The sequence below is a fragment of the Lontra canadensis genome, unplaced genomic scaffold (genome assembly GCF_010015895.1).
Source record: "Lontra canadensis isolate GAN:19392208 unplaced genomic scaffold, GSC_riverotter_1.0 scaffold205, whole genome shotgun sequence".
Taxonomy (NCBI): Eukaryota; Metazoa; Chordata; class Mammalia; order Carnivora; family Mustelidae; genus Lontra; species Lontra canadensis.
Window position 1 is genome coordinate 163,092 of NW_022631199.1, and position 16,440 is coordinate 179,531.

Consider the following 16,440-nt stretch of genomic DNA (forward strand, 5'->3'; position numbering starts at 1 on the left):
CACGGGAAGGGTGAGGGAAGGATGACAGGGGGCCCTGGACACCTGGGGCAAGGTCCAGGCCATCGCCGGGTGCGCAGTCGCAGAGGTGGACCCAGAGCCTGACGAACAAAGGCAGTGCTGTCACAAGTGAGGTAAAGTTACAGGGCCAGCCAACCCTGAGGTGCCCGTGAATGATGCTCCTGTGATGGCTGGGGGCCTGCACAAAGGGCAAAGTAGGAGGCCTGGCCCAGCGCCCGACCACACAGACGTCTTTAGCTGCAGACTCTGGGTGGGAGTACAGGGGACACAGACCAGCAGAGGGAAGGCAGGCTCTATGTAAATAGTGGGTGTCCTGGGGGAGACAGACATGGAGGCCCTGGGCCCAGAGTGCCCCCCCACACACAGAGGGGCTTGCAGCGGAAGATGGAGAAGAGCAGGGACGCAGTCCCACTGCAGGGGGGGGGGTCACACAAGATGAGCCAGCCTCCTCATGGGAGGCCTGTGGGCTTGGATGCTGGTCGTTGCTGAGGGAAGGCTGAGGCTGTCAGGAATCCAGCCACATGCTGCCCTGACGCATGGGTCCCCAGGCACTCTTGGGGCCTCCTGGCCATAGATCTCACTTTGCAGGGCCTCCACACCCACCCCTCACTGGATCCAGAGCACTCGGCCCTGCCGAGCATCATGAAGACAAGGGGCCCAAGCCCTCTGCACAGGCACCAGGGTCCCAGGATGCCAACAGACAGCCAGGAAAAGAGCACACCCTTAAGAGCAGGAGCCACAGCTGGGACACCTGAGGCCACGAGGCTGCACGGGAAGGTGACAGGTCCCATGGCACACAGTACACAAAACTTTATTTCCGGAAGAGACTGTGGGACAGACGGCCTGCCTTCCAGGCCAAGCCTCATGCACTAGAGAGACACAGTGCTGGCCACGACCTCCTCCAGCTGCTGCAGGAGCTCCTCCGGCTGTGGGGAGAACATGCCAGTGTCCACTTTCTGGAAGTCAGGGTGGGCCACCACAGATGCCAGCACCTCTGTGATCCGGCTGACATCAAACGCAGCCTGATGGGGGCCCAGCCCGGAGCCTGCACCGCCCTCCACGGCACCAGAGTCCGTCCCTTCCCCCAGGAGGAGGAGCCTCCGTTCAGCGATGACCTTGAGAAAGTGGTAAAATTCTTCAAAGTTGATTCCAGTGCAGGACCTCATGATGACCTGGCCAGAGAAGAGCAGCTGTGAGTCGCAGCTTGCCCACAGCTCTAGACAAGGGTCTATGGATGATGGGCAGGGCCCAGAGCTTCCTGGGAGCCAGCCGGAGATGGGTCTGAGTCTTGCAGCCTGGAAGCCCCAGCATCCCGCCTCAGGATCGGACTGACCTTCACAGGCAGGAGAGCAGCTACCGTGTCCCCAAGACCGCAGCTCTGGCCTCACAGACCAAGCCCTGCTCTGAGAATGCCGGCTGCCCCAGGCCCTCCACCACTGCAGACCTATTCGCAGTGAGCCCCACCGGTCAGCCCCGGCAGCCCCAGCCCTGGCCCTGCCAGGGCCCTGCAGAGCCCCCTCCCCTCCCATTCCTCCCCTCCCACCCTGGCTAGCCTACCTGGCAATGACGGTGCCAGTCTGGCATAGTTTCCTTCCACTGGCTGACCTCCTGCTGCACGGCCCGGAGCTCTTGCTGCAGGAAGTGCCACATGTTGGCCAGGTTACAGCCATTGACCCAGTTGTGGTTGATGGAGATGGTGTCCTCCTGTATGGGGTGGGGCGAGGTGTCCCCACGAGCCCACGGCAGACGGTCCCCAGCCCCTGTCCCGAGGTCCCCGCAGTCCCCTCAGCAGGGAAGGGCTGCTCCTATCTCCCAGGAGACAGGAGCTGTCTTCTGAGTACACAGCTAACCAGGAGCGGGGCTCCCCTGGGAGCCGGGGAAACTCCGGGTATATAGGGACCCACGGCCCAGGGAACAAGGACGGGGGTGGGGAAGAAAGAGGGGCTGGCGGCCCCTCTCTGGCGTCTGTGCAGACCCGTGCCCAGACCCTCCCAGGGGGCAGTCGGCCCACTGTGGGATCAGGAGGGGCACCCCGGCCCTCTCTCTGTGGAAGGCATCTAGGAACGTGTCAAGGGTGAGCAGCGCTGCCAGGCAGGCTGAGGGACAGATGAATGGAGAGATGGGTCCTCCGGGGCCCCAGGGTGGCCGCCGACCTGTTTGGGCCATGTCGCAGGCGCACGCGGTGGGGTGTGTACACGCTGTGGGGTGTGCCCACCCTACCAGGTTGTGGACTTGGTGGTGCCAGCCACTGGGCACAAAGACCATCTCGCCTGCCTCCTGCGTGAGCTCCAGGGCCGGGCTGCAGTGCCCGCGCCTGGGGTACAAGTGGCTGTCGAGGAGTGCGGGCGAGGTCACGTCATAGGGCAGGCCGCCGTGACAATCCCGCAGGGCTTCTTCCTGCCCCGGAGGGAAGAAGAGCCACTTTTTCCTCCCACAGATGTTGGCAGACCAGCTGAAGGAGCGGAAGATGTCGGCATGGAACGGCGACCTGCGGAACCTCCTGTTGGCATCTGGGGAACCACAGCTGCTCTGGTTCTTCAGGAAGACGGCCGCGGACACAGGCCCCCGAGCTCACACCTGCCCCGTCTGAGAGCCCAGGGCAAAGTGCGCACGGAGACTAGGGACCTCGGGCAGCCGCCCACGGCCCAGGCATCTCTGAGGCCCTGGCGGAGCAGACAGGGTGGGGGAGAGTGGGGGGGCACGGGCGAGGCGCAGAAAGGGGATCGGGAGAGGACACACGTACCAGGAGCCAGCAGGCCCCATGTAGACAAAGCGGTAGTCGTCCACGTCTAGGGCGTCCCAGTACTCGTTGAGCCAGTCAGACGAGAAGTACACGGGCAGGGTGAACACGTCCTCCGCTGAGGAGTCCCTGCAGGGAGTGCCATGAGCCTCTGGCAGGAAGGGCCCCCTCCTGGCACCTGTGCCACAAGCCCGTGGGACAGCCAGAGGTCTGGACAGGCACCAAGGACCCTGAGCCGCCTTCTGCAACCAGGGTCCACCCTAAGGCTGATCACCTGCGCCCGTCCAGCCACCATGTGACCACAGCCCCAAGTGACCGCACCTGAGCGCCATCCTGGGAACGAAGCCCCATCATGAGCAGGTGAAACAGCACTGGGGGCCGTGATGCCGCTTAGGTGACCCACGCAGGCAGCCCCGCACTTGTTCCAGCCCCCTCTTGGACCACGTCCAGGACCTCTGGGCTCTACGTACCTCATCTGCATCCCGCTGCTCTCCAGGACCCCTGGGCCTCACCCATGCTCTCGCCCCGCCTGTGACCTCGAGTCCGCAGAGCAAATGCACGACCACTGGCCCGTGTCGCTGAGGTCCCTCTCCCCTACCCCGCCGCCGCCCACTCCTCCTGGTCCAAAAGCCTGCCCCTCCACCAAAACAACGGTCCCTCCAAGGGGAGTCACCAACCCAGCCCCAGGCAGAGTGCACCTCTCCCAGCAACACACGGAGCAAGCTTCCAGACTAGCTCACACATCACTCAAGGTCGGAGACCACGATCAGGGAGAGCCCACAGAGCACCCAACCACTTGTTCCCTCTGCCGCCATGCCTTTGCGACCGTCAGACTCCCATGGAGCCCTCAAAACCTTGCTCAGGTATCATGTGCCCTTGGGCCACCTCTGTCTTCCTGACCTCCCTCTACTGCTTATTCCAGGATTTCCAGAGAAAATACGTGATATTCAGTCCAAACTGACCTCCCAGCAACAGGCAAGTCTAATACCTAGAACTCACTTACTGCCTAACCGAAGCCCACAGCCACCGTGCAGGAGCACAGAGTCCAGGAGTCCTAGGTGCCCCTGGGTCAGGAGTCCCTGGGGGCCTCGGCCAGGGCCTTGGTGTCCCTGATCCACCCCCTGGCCAGCTCTCCCTGCCAGACAAGAGGCAGCAAGGCAGGGAGCATCCAGGGCACGACGGGTCGAGATGCATCTTTGCACGGGTCTTGGGAACCGCAAGGAGCCTTGGTTTTCACGTTAGGAAAACCAGAATTCAATCACTGACCCGCTCATACAGAACTGAGCCGGTACCGCATCTGTGACAGCTGCTGGGGTGAGGAAGACGGTCTCTGCTTGTGCCAGCACACCGCTGGGTGGGGAATGGGCACGAATCCCAAGCAGCCCCTCCGAGCACGGATGTGGATGGGGTGGGGCCCCCACCAGCGTGAGCTCTGTCCCAGAGCACCGGTGGTAGCTCCCCGCAGGGAAGAAGGCTGTGGCCGGACCTCAGGTCTCTGCTAGCGGGTGAGGAAGACGCTGTGCGGCCGGGCCCTGCCTTGCTGAACCGAGACAGGGGAGCAAGACGGTGCAAGACGGGAGGGGGTGGCGGGAGCCAGCGTAAGCCAGACCCGGCCCAGCGGTACCAGCGGCACGGCTGCCCGGAAGGGCCGAGCCCAGTGCGGCCCCCGGAGGGGTAAGGCTTGCACGGGTGGCTCCAGCCACCAGGACACGAGGGAGGCACCGGCCTCAGCCCACCTGGACTCCCCACCAGCCCCGACGCAGCGTGGCCAGCCCCATGGGGGGCGGAGCCCGAGGTGCACGCAGGGGAAGGACCAGCCACCTGGGTCGGGCGTGGGACACGACCCCCGCACCCCTCACCTGCACAGGTGCCAGTCCTTGAGGTACAGGCAGCCCCGCGGGGACGAGTAGCCGCTCTCGATGTGCTCCGTCCAGTAGCGCAAGTAGTCGCGCAGCAGCATATGCTCCTTGGGGTGCGCGTTGTACTCCTGCCGCCCGCAGTCGGCCACCGGCACCACGGCGTCCCCTGCGACACCGACAGGCGGTGACGCCCGAGCCCCGCGCCCGCCCGAGCCTCGCGCCCCCCGCCCCGAGCCCCTGGCCCGGGCCTGCACCGTAGGTCCGTAGCAGGTGCTGGAAGTCCGGCCGCCCGCCCGGCGTCACCCAGCGCCGCCGGCCGCCCCAGCCCTCGGTGAAGGCGCCGGAGAAGACGCACGGCACGTTGGGGAGCAGGTAGCGCTTGAAGAAGTCAGCGTACGAGAAGGAGGCGGGGCTCGCGATGAAGTCCACGCGGCCCGGGGACGCGCCTGCCCCGCCCGCCGGTTGCCCCCGCAGGCGTCGGAAGTGGCTCTCGGCGAACGCGCGCGTCTCCCGGTCCATCCCCTGCCCGGCCGGGCCCTGTCCGGCTCCGCCTCAGGCCGCCGGCTGCCCGGCCCTTTAAACCGGGAGGCGACGCGGAAGTACTCGCTACAACTACTTCCGGAGCAGACGCCTCCGTGCCAGCCGGGGCGAAAACCGCGCGGCACAGACTCTCGGAGACTGAGGTCGGCCCGGCGCCGGCAAGCGGAATCAAGAGAACGCTGCCACAGTTCCTGCCCGAGGACGAACCTCGGTGCGCCAGACCCTGGGCGCACGCGCAGAGCAGCCTACGGCCCCCGTTTTGCGCAGGCGCGGCGGCGGCCCACAGCGCCTGTAGAGCTAGGGGTCCGTCCGGCGTGCCACAGCTCCGGAGCGGAGTCTCGCCGTCTGCGCACCTTCGCGGTGACACAGGTAAGCCGCGCCCCAGTCCGCGGTCGGGCCTGGGCCGCACTCCTTCCGGCCGTCTCCGGCTTAGTCCCGCCAGCTGCTGCTGCCGCGATAAGAGCTCCCGTTCTGACCGAGGGGCGCCGGGGCCAAAGGTGGGGTCCGCGGGGCGGTGGGGGCCCGGGGGGGGACGGGGGGGGGCGGGGGGGGGAGGGGGGGGGCCCGGAGGGGGCGGTGGGAGCCGAGAGGGGGACGGTGGAGGCCCTGAGGAGGATGCTGGAGGCCCGGAGGGAGACAGTGGGGGTCCTGAGGAGATGCCGGGGGCCGAGAGGGGAGACGGTGGGGGCCCGGAGGGGGTGCTGGGGGCCCGGAGGAGGTGCCGGGGGCCGAGAGGGGGACGGTGGGGGCCCGGAGGGGGCGTGGGCGCCCTGAGGAGATGCTGGGGTCCGGGGGGGACAGTAGGGGACCTGGAGGGATATTGGGGTCCGGGGGGATTGTAGGAGACCTGTAGGAGATGCTTGGGGTCCAAGGGGTGGTGGAGTCCTGCAGTGGGTGGTGAGGGAATGCCGGTGTGCGGAATGCAAAGTGAGGGTTTGAAGCTGCGCATCAGGACGGAAGCGGGGTGGGGAGGTGGGGGGTGGAGGGGTGACAGGTCCGGGTCTGAGCATGCTAGAGGAAACGTGTGATCGCCAGTCTGGACGGGAAGAGCGCAGGCTCCTTGCTCCAGGAGCCTGCGGATGGCACATACGCGGAGCGGGCGCTAGAGGGTACAGGGCTGGGCAGAGCCTCCCTGGTCTCCCAACTGGTCAGGCGAAGGAAGGAACCACCAGGGCCGCTCATCCCTGTGACGGAGGGGCAGGTGCACCTGGGCAGTCTTGCACGCGGTGAGAGGGGCCTGACTCAGCCCTGCAGCTGCGCATTTCCAGCTCTGACTTGGTGACCATGCCTCGAGAAGTCTGGGTGCCGTCCTACGTCATTCCTGGACACGCTGAGTGACAGGGCAGGGTGGGCGGGGTGGGTGCCGCCCCTCTGTCGAATGAGGAAGATGCCACCCTGTTACCTTTGCAGGGGAGAAGGGAGGTCTCCCCAGGTGGGACTCGGAGCTTTGGTGGGGGCTGGAGGGGGACCCTGGCCACGTTTCCTGAAGCTTACCCTGAAGGAGAGCAGGGTGGACCGCAGATCAGGAAAGGCAGAGGAGGGGGGCTGGGAGTGCAATGAGTTTGGGAGCGTCTGCGTCCTGGGCAGAGCTGAGCACACCAGCGAGGCAGGCAGACGGGGCAGCACGGAGTGCGTGATCCCGTGTGTGCGGAGCTGCCTGCCCTGGTGGCCTCGCTGTGCCTGGTGTGGTGCACGTGTGGGGCTCCTCCCGGGGCCAGTGTGTGCACGGAGTCAGGGAGAACGTGCGGGCCGGTCACTGTGGGCAGGAGCCCCCTGGTCCCGTGCACGCTGGACTCCTCAACACATTTTGAAATGCAGCTGTCTTTACAGGCATCCCTTCATTGCTTCCTGTGTGAAGTCTGTCTGTCCTCCTCTCCCCACCCCATACACACACACACAGCAGTCTCTGAAGTGTGTGTGTAAGCGTCTACTGTTTCTAGGCTTTTTTAAAATAAGTGACCACGCACTGTCCTCATCTTGCTGGAAATCGACTGAATGCTCCTTGATTTTTGGATTGCGGTTGTGAATGCGGATCCTGGGAGGCAGTCAGGAAGAGTGTGGGAAGCAGTGTTTGCCGTTGTCCGAAGGTTGAGAAAACGTGAGGAAAGTGTGTGTCTCGGGAGAAATATGAAATTGAGATAGGTGTTTCCTGGAAAGAATCCCAGGATTCTGACTCCCTGAAGCTCGGGTCTTGAAACCCAGTTTCCTACAGAGGGGGAGGCTTTGGGCCAGAGGTCCTTGTGCTCCCCAGGATTGCTGGCACAGCTGAGCCAGGAGCCAGGCTGGGACATGGGACGCTGTGTTCCGTGCTGTGCTTCCTCTCGTCCACACGGTGGCCCTCTGGTGCTGGAGCTCGGGCTGCGGTGCCAGCTGTGTCCCCGAAGGCCCCTGGCACCTTCTGGGAACCCTGAGAGACGTCCTTTCTTGAGCCCCACTCAGACCTACTGAGTCAGAGCATGGGGGCGGGCAGGATGCTGCTGGGAGCCCTGACGGGGCCCAGCCGTGCGCTGTGCCCACAGCCGGAGGGGACGGTCACGGTAGCGTGTGGCCGAGAACGCAGCAGAAGCAGGGACAGGTCCTTGTTCTCCTTTCCGAGGGTGAGAAGGATGGTGCACGCCATGGGAGTAGGCCATGTTGTGGCCCTGAGACCCCCCAGCAGCTCATGTGAACCTCCCAGGTCGAGAGTGGGAGCAGGAGGTGGAGGTAATGGAAAAGGTGGCCGCAGACGCCGGGAGACACTGCTGCCACTGTTCTGCCTCCAGACCGCCTTGTGCTCAGGAGGCCTTGGAACAGGCGTGAGACGTCACTGGTTCTGTCCCTCTGGAAACTGACTAAATATAGGGTGTTTACCCGGTGCCGAGGCCCACTCCAGGCCACAGGCCGGGCACCGGCGCTGAACGATGTCCACATCCAACAGTGCATCGTACGGAGGGCCGTGCCCCATTCACATGCCTGCTCACGCCTCGCCACGAGTGTCCTTGCAGTGCTGTCCCGGGATCTTCCATCCTCATTCAGCTCCGTCCCAGGGTCAGCTCAGGGTGACACGGGCTCCAGGCTGAAGAGGCGAGGACGAGACGAGGCCTCTGGGAGCATAGCATAGGTCAGACGCCCGGGTCAGCAGGAGGGAGGAGGAAGGCCAGTTGAGGTGGATACAGTCGCTGTTTCCATGTGTTTACCTGCTGCCCATGACGGGCTGGCCTTGTGCCCATGGCACCCTCCTCATGTTAGCCTCGTCCGGCGTGTGGACAGGGCCTGTCAGCGTGTAGGCTCCTGGGAGCTCTGGCAGGCGCCGTATGGTTGGCGGAGGGTCTGTTACCAGGGAAAGGGAGCCCTTGGAGGTGGCCATGGGCAGGAGAGGGGAGGGGGCCGCTGGAGGCGCCGGGGCTGGGGGTGGGAGACCAGGGAGGAAGCATGCTGTGTCAGACAGAGGTGGGCGGAACATTTGGCCACCGGGAGGCCTGGGCGGAGCAACCCATCCGAGGGGAGGTACCTGGCGGTGGGAGCTGCAGTGGGCATCTCTGGGAGGAACGGTGACTGGAGAGGGCTGTGGGGAGGTGGGGAGGGGCCTCTGATCTGCCCTAAGGTGGAGAGCTTAGGGAGTCTGTGCTAACTGGGGAGAGGGTCTAGGACAGGGAGGACAAGCGTGGTGGCCCCTGTGTGGTGAGTGAGGACAGACACAGCCCTGTGTCTGCCGTCTCCGGCTGCTCCTACTGTACGATGATGCCAGAGCTGTGCTCTTGCCACAGGGACCGCGGGCTCACAAAGCCTAAGGCACTCACTGTCTGGCATTTGGAGAAGTGGTATGGCCAGGTGTGGGAAGGAAGGATGGACAGGTAGACGTTGTAGGAGTGGAATGGGATCGAGGGCACAAGAGCAGGGGCGCTGCTTCCCCCTGTCAGTGCTGGGGAACAGGGGACCCGCAGAACACCCAGGGTAGGTGTGGCAGGTGAGCTTGCAGCTGAGGGAGAGCGAGGGCGTAGGATTGTTGTTCTTGCCCCAGCCGTCCCTTTCATCTTGTTTACTCGTCTGTAAGCCTGTGGCAGAAAGCACGCAGGCCATGGCTTCTCCCCGTGCTTCTTCCTGGAGTCACCAGGCCTGACTGCTGTCCCCACGGCACTCACACGCGGTGCACAGTCTGTCTGAAGAGTGGCCCGGGCAAAGCAGGGGACACGCAGCCCTCACACTCGGTACACAGTCTGAAGAGTGGCTCGGACGGAGCAGGGGACATAGTGACGGGTCCTCCGTTCCTCCTGCTCACGGTTCATTCCTGTCTCCTTGTCCTTGGTCTTTGAATTCTGGCGGATTTCAGAGCTGGTGCTGTCCCTCCGTCTTCAGTCATTTTAGTGGAGGGTAGACAGGCCCAGAGGGGAAGGAGTGTGCTGCAGACCCTGCAGTGCCCTACCCCATCGCTGGACTTGGAGCTCAGGAGTCCGGGATACATGCTTTTGTTGGGAGGGACTCCGCGTGCACACTGCAGCAAGCTGCCAACACGGACAGTGCTGAGCAACACAGGCCCTCCCTCTTTGTGGGTGGGAGATGGTGTGTGGTGCTCGGGGGGCTGAGTGGCAGCAGGGTCCCTTTGGCCAGGAGGACCAGGGCCAGACTGGCTCCAGGTGCTGACCGGCACAGGCAGCATGGTCTGGGGTGGAGCCCCAGCACCTGGCATCTGACCTTGGTCTTGGACTGGGAAACACCAGAACTCTGGTTGGTATCCCCAGGTTCTGAGAATAGAGGTCTTTCCACCCCCTTCAGTCCGCGTGACAGCAGCGGCCCCACGGCACCAGGGTGCTGGTGGGGACCTCGCGGGTCTGGGCTGATGGGCCCCCAGGCGGGCCGCACCCTGTGGTCTGTGTTTGTTCCAGAGTCTGGTGGATGTCCCTCTTGCTGGGGACAGACGTCTGAGCAGGACACGTGTGCGCTCTGGTTCCCACTGTCCAGCGAGAGACGAGGTCCCAGAGGAGAGGCAGCCACGCCGTGTCTCTGCCCCATAGGCTCGGAGGACTCGTGTGTGAGCTCTCTGGAAGGTGACTTGGTGTTGGGCCTTTACTGGCCCCTCCCAGAGCCCTCTTGAGGTCCCCGGGGGGCTTGCTGTCTGGTGGATGCATCGCCTACTCCCCCAGCACTTGCTTCTGTGTAATTAGGAAGCTCCCTGCGACGCAAGCCCTTTGCTCATCTTGCCCATCCTTTGTTGCCTGATGGGGCCTCACAGAGCAGTCTGGGTCCTACTACAGTGTCACTCCATGAAGGAGCCGATCGGGTTTCTGTGGACGCTGAGCTGCAGCAGCTAGGGACCATGTATGTCGGTGTCAGCTCTGTGGGGCCTGCCGCTCCACAGGGACTGTGGGGCCCAGAGCCCACGGCCAGGATTCAGAGACTCCCTGAGGCCCTGGCCACAATGTGAAGGCCACGCTTCTCGGTATCGTAAGAGGTGACGACAGTGACTTGTTCTCCCATGTTTACAAGTGAGACCATTCCATAACCGTGTGTGCCCGTGGCAGCAGGAGGCAGGCGGGTGGAAGACGGACCCCAGACAACTGGACCTCAGGCCACGAGGGAGGTGCATGAGGCACTCCCAAGCCTAGCTGTGGCCAGGTCCTCATCATGTAATTGTGGTGTGACCTTGCAGAGGTTGTCCTTCTTCCCGGCTTTGTGGGTACTCTGTGGTCAGTGAGAGGGCGCACACGGTGCTCTGGAAGGGCTGTCTCACATCCGTCGTGCCTGACTGCAGACTTCGTCAGCAAACACAAACTGTAGATGTGAACAGTGCACCTTCGCTGCTTATGGTTGTGTCAAAACACAGACAGATGTATACCTGGGGCTAGATGATGACACAGAACGTGATGAAATTTGTGGGCAATGCAGGAAGAGAAAGGTCTGCCCGCAGGACGGTTTCCTTATGATGAAGACTTCAAAAGGAGATCGTTAGTGTGGGAACGTGTGAGGAGTATGTGTTGGTGGGGTTGTCACAGCAGAAGTGGTGTCCTTGTGAAGGTTCTGGCAGTCACATCAAGCCGTGGACCCTGGCTCGGGTGGGGTGGGCCTCCGTCCTGCCTGTACCGGGGTGGTATGGGTCCCCAGTGTCCTCAGCACCCTAAGCTGTCCTATTATCTGCGGTCCAGGTGTGCTGACACATGCTCGCCTCACCCCTCCACTAACCTGCCCCTCTCCTCCAGAGGCAGAGTGGCTGTGGCCGTGGCCGTGGGACAGACCAGCCTGGGAGCCAGATGAGCAGAGAGATCTGCGTGCACTCCTGGCCTTGCTCCTACTACTTAGAACCGGAGAAGCGATGGGTTTCTGGAAAGCTTTCGTTAACATCTCACTCCCTGAGATTTGCAGCTGATAAAACCGGGGAGGCCCTGGTCAGCTTCCCCCTGTCCAGTGTGATTGAGATCAAGAAGGAGGCTTCTCACTTTGTCTTCAGTTCCATCACTGTTCTGGAGAAGGACCACGTCAAGCACTGGTTCAGCTCCTTGCAGCCCAGCCGGAATGTGGTCTTCAGCATCATCGAGCATTTCTGGAGAGAGTTGCTGCTGTCTCCGGCAGAAGTGCCGGTGCCTGGGACCAAGGGGAAGCAGCTGACAGGTCTGATGGCCTGTTCCCAGAAGCGCCTGGAAGAGACAGCCCGCGTCCTCCACCATCAGGGCGAGCAGCTAGACAGCATCACCAGGGGCCTGGAGAAGATGGACTCTGACCTAGATGTGGCTGACAGGTACTGGGGTGCTTCGGACACAGGGGTCACGCCCCTGCCGTGCACGGTTACAGTGGGCGGGCGTTGGCCTGCTGCAGAGCTCGTTTCATGTGAACAAGGGGTATGGCTCATTTCATCCCATGGGGAAAACTGGCCGAGAGGCCAGGTCACGCGCACAAAGTGTGCAGTTCTGCACAGCCCTGTAGCCGCAGGGTTTGAGCTGAGGCTCTGGCTCCAGGAGCTGCCACTTTTGCTGCCACAACAGCCACTCCCAAACCGGGGACCCCCCTCCTTTCAAACATCAGGGACCCCAAGGGGCTGTTGTTTATGTGAGTGCGTATGCCAGTCCTGCCGTGTTTTTGTAAAAACTGAGGCATTGAAAAATCACGAGCTGTTCATTTGAAAAGCGTGATAACAAACCCACGACCTCGTAGCGTAAGTACCTTTGCCCACGAAGACTAGCTTTGTTAGAGCAGACACGTTTAGTGGGAAGAGTGGCGCTGTCAAGATTCCACATCTCCTTCCAGAAGGACTTTGTCAGAAAGGGCCGGGCCTCCCGCCCGCGTCGGCAGCCTGCCTCTCGTGTGCTCCTGTGTCCCGGGGCTGCAGGTGCTCCCTGCGCATACAGCACAGCGAGGGCAAAAAGCTGAGTGGCACCTGGTGCCACTGTGAAGAAACAGACCTCAGAAGGTCCTGGATAGCCCCGCTTGTCCAGCGCGGCACTGACCCTAAGCTGCGTTCTGTCTGAGAGGCACTTCGTGCTTATGAGGGCTGCCTGAGAGGTCGGACCAGGTGGCCAGCTCTCGCTATGGGCCCTGAGCGTAGGCACCGAGCCTCACGTCAGAGCTGCATGGCCCCACATGACCCCACTCTGCGGTTAAGCACCTGTGGCTCTTTTGGGATATTCTGTCCCGAGTGCCTGCTTGGTAAAGGGCTAGCGCTGCAGGGGACAGGGCCCCCGATCTTACCCTTAGGAGGGGTACCTGTGGCGGCCGAGGTGGGAGGTCCTCAGATTTCTGTGAGTTTCCATCCTGGGAACATAGCTGGGCAGTTTCCACCCTTTTGTGCCATCGTGGGGCCAGGGACATCATGGGACTGAGTGGTGGGCAGGAGTGACGTAGGTCACTTCCAGGCCTAGTCTCTGAACGCCTGCCACCCCACCTGCCGTCCATCTTCCCTCACCTGTGGCCTCATGCAGAGAACCTACCCTGGGACCCTGGCCTGAGCTGGACCTTGGAGGCCACATGGCCTTGCAGAGCTGGCCAGACAGCCTTCCGGAGCCAGCCCAGCCCCAGCCCTCCGCTAGAGGGCTACGTCGGCATTAAACAGTAAGAATCTAGGGAAGAAGACGCACCAGCTGGAGGGTAGTGAATCGGCATTGTCACACACTGCTGTTGGTTAACCCTTTCAGAGACCAATCTGCCAGTTTAGAAATGTTCCTTTAACAAAAGGCAAAGTGAGAAGCTGGCCTGAGGAGAGGAGAAGAATCTTGTAACACGCACTCATGTTCCCACCCAGGGAGGTATACCCAGCTAGGCAGAGAGCTCGCAGGACAGAACTCAGTAGAGAGATGGCTGCAGGCTGTTGACTGAGGGCCGGCTGCTGTCGCAGAGGTCCACCGATCCTGGGGTTGCTTCCCCACACGGAAGTGCAGAGGAAGGTCGGCGTCCTGGGCAGGTTGCGGGCTGTGCTCTGGCTTACGGCCCAGGGCCCCATGTTGGCTCCATGGCTGCATCAGAAGCTGCCGGCGGCATTCTACCAAGCCACCGGGAAGGGGCACGGGGAGGGCCAGGGCCCCCAGCCTTGTCTTTAAGCAGGTGAGCCCAGCCTACAAAAGGGAGGTACTGGCACCCCAGTAAGTAGAGAAAGGTAGATTAAACCAACACGTGTAGGTGTGGGATAACACCGATGGCTGGACAGGGTGTGGGTCGGGATGAGAAGTCTCGTGTCACCATCACTGACAGAACTTGGCTCGGCCACCAGCAGGACCTATCAAAGCCGAAGGTGCACAGACCCCATGACCAAGCCCTGTGTATGTGCAGGGGCACACGTGCCGAGGCAGCCGTAGTCACTCGGCCCCCAAGGGCATGCGGCGATGAGTCACGACTCTGCAGTGTTTGAATGGAGGTCGGCCAGAGCCGCCAGCCAAGGAAGAGTTCTTGAGACGCCTTCAGCGCATGGTGGTCATTTCATCAAAGCCTGGGCACAGGACCTGTGGGCAGAGAGAGCTGCTGCCGCCTGCTGCCACCTGCTGCCACCTGCTGCCAGGGGTTATGACGAGCAGAGGGTTCTATACTTTGGGGGTGGGGGAAGTAAAGACGAGGGAGTTTCCAGAAGGGTCTTTGTCTGCTGAGGAAGGCACAGAATACCGGAGCCCTTGCTTTGTCAAGCCAGGGTGGTTCTCCTTGTAACAAGGGAGCTTCCTGGAGGAGCGGGATAGGCTGCCCGCCTCAGGGGTCTGCCAGCAGGCTGCAGGTGAGAAGGACAGTTAACTTCGCCTGCCTGTTCTTCTGCCTTTGTTTCCCACATCACTGCTGATTCAGACGCAATGCGAGGATTCCTGTGGAGCTGCACAAACCAACTTGGATCCACCCCAAAGGCGGGTTATAAAACAAAACCAAGTTGCACGTAGACGTGGACAGCGGAGCACCACTTTAAGAGTTTTCAAATGGGCAAAGTAGCAGGATGGCAAAAACGCAGGGAGGACTGACCTGCGGAAGCCCGAGCCGGAGGGGTGTGCACAGGCCACACGTGCCACAGCTCCACGGAGAGCTCCCACAGAGCTGCCCAAGGGCCCTCCTCGTACGGGCCTCCTGGCTTGTGGGGGCCTCCTGGCTCATGGGGGTCGTTGGCTCCGGTGTTCAGTGAGCATGAGATGTGTTCTGCCTTTCCCTTTTAAAGTGTGTTCCTTCTCGAACTCTCGTCGTCTGGTTACTGGCCATCCTGTTTTGATCTTTGATGGCGTCCCATTCTCTCCTTGTTTGTTCTACTGTTTTTTGAGTTCTGTCTTCCTCCTACCCTTCCGTTTTTGTGATCTTTTTAATTTCTAAGATTTATTTAATCTTTAAGTGTTCCTTTTTGGGTAGCCTGTTTTGTTTTCTGGGCTGCTGTTTTCTTTCTCTCTTGGGATTTTCTGGATAGCCTTAGGAGGGGGCTGGGGTGTGTGTCCCAGCTTGGGTGAGGCGTCTGCTCCCATTTCCTGCCTTCAGCTCAGCATGCCCCCTTCCGTGGTGACCAGATGGAGGTGGGGCCTCGCAGCACCAGCGGGTGATGTTGGTGATCCAAGCGCGGTCTTGTTAAGGGAACTTCCAGTCTATTGGGTTTCAAGGCCCAACTTCACACCTGTTTTCAGAGATCCCTGGTATTCTGTGTCTTTCCACCTAGAGGGCTCTGCAGCAGGCATAACTAGATCCTGAGGTGGTGGGGCCAGATGCTGGCCCTTGTCCACTGAAGACAAGCGGGATGATCACCATAACGGACAGCAGAGCCAGAGCCATAATCAGAATGGTCTGACTCCCAGACATCTGTGCCCCTGGAGGAGAAGTAGACGGGCAGTCAACCCGGTTCTTCCTCGGGCTAGGCCGAGCGAGCAAGCCTATAATTTGGATGAAAAAGTGGTGCTGGCCCCTGAATCAGCTCCCAGACTTGAAGACTGAGTTTGCAGGTCTGAAACCCCTTGAATGAGGGGGAAGCTGGAAGGACCCCAGTTTGCTGGTAGAGGCTTACACCTTTGTTCTTTTTCCCAGCCTTCTCCCACGGAAATTGTGGCATCAAACCAGGGTGGCTGTGCATTGGGGAGCAGGAAGCCCTCAGACTTCGCGGGACCCTTGGACACTGATTCCAGCAGACCAGAGTAGGGGCTTCCAGGGGTTACGGGATCAGTGGAGTTTTGGCTCAGGTCCGCCTCACAGGCTCACGGTGGGCCTAGTAGGCCTGGACCTATCCCAGGGCTATTTTCCCAGTCCTGGAACACATCATTGAGCCACTGGTGGAATCACACACGGTTTCCCTGACCTGTGTGGTGAGGGCTTTTCTGCTGGCCGAGGCCAAGCAGGAGCCTCTGGATGGCCTAGGAGAGTAAACCCTTCTTGGAGGGATTTTGGAGGTCCATGCCCCCAGCGAGGACTGGAAGGGTGTGTGGACGGGGAGCCCTGCATCGCTGGCCCTGGGCTCACGCACCCGACGTGCAGAACCAGGAGGGGCTGTCTTCAGCTTACACATGGCACTCTAACTCCAGCCGCTGCTCAGGTGCTTGCATGGATGAACATGGCCTCTGGAACCTGCTGTGCGGTGGTCCATGTGGCAAATGCTGTCTTTCCATGCTGCCAGGGAGGACCAGCAGACCAGCGTGCTTTCAGCCGCCATCCCAGCTTGGGGATTGCAGCTCTGCAGCCCTGGGTCCTGCTGTATATCCCAGGGCCCCAACTGTCTTTCCCATCCCAGGATAGCATGCTGGCCTACTACCTAGGGGGTCCCACATGGACGGGTCAAGTGAGTAAGAAGCAGGAGCTACTCGGAATGCAGTGGAAAGATGTCAACAGAAGTTAGGGACTTTGCTTCTCGTGGAAATTTCTAGGGAGCCAGTGTGGAGTGGG

At 61.6% G+C, this 16,440-nt stretch overlaps 2 protein-coding genes across 5 annotated transcripts in view; one reads left to right on the forward strand and one right to left on the reverse strand.

Annotated features, from left to right (window-relative positions):
• Positions 1–806: 806 nt before the first annotated feature.
• Positions 807–5,156, reverse strand: JMJD4 (jumonji domain containing 4). Of its 2 annotated transcripts, none has more exons than XM_032848490.1 (6): positions 4,872–5,156; positions 4,618–4,783; positions 2,762–2,887; positions 2,239–2,470; positions 1,576–1,722; positions 807–1,190 (listed from the first exon to the last, which is right to left on the reverse strand). In XM_032848490.1, exons 1-6 carry the CDS (start codon positions 5,134–5,136, stop codon positions 888–890), a joined length of 1,239 nt encoding a protein of 412 aa, XP_032704381.1. In that variant the 5' UTR covers positions 5,137–5,156; the 3' UTR covers positions 807–887. The 2 variants fall into 2 exon arrangements, with proteins under 2 accessions (XP_032704381.1, XP_032704380.1); XM_032848489.1 differs by having other exon boundaries at positions 2,239–2,506.
• A 339-nt stretch (positions 5,157–5,495) lies between these two features.
• SNAP47 (synaptosome associated protein 47) overlaps positions 5,496–16,440 on the forward strand; it is a 41,957-nt gene continuing 31,012 nt past the window's right edge. For 2 of the 3 annotated variants that reach the window (XM_032848480.1, XM_032848482.1), the window contains exons 1-2: positions 5,539–5,654; positions 11,331–11,866. In XM_032848480.1, the coding sequence (XP_032704371.1) occupies positions 11,382–11,866 (485 nt within the window). In that variant the 5' untranslated portion in view covers positions 5,539–5,654; positions 11,331–11,381. The other variant, XM_032848481.1, reaches the window with a different exon arrangement.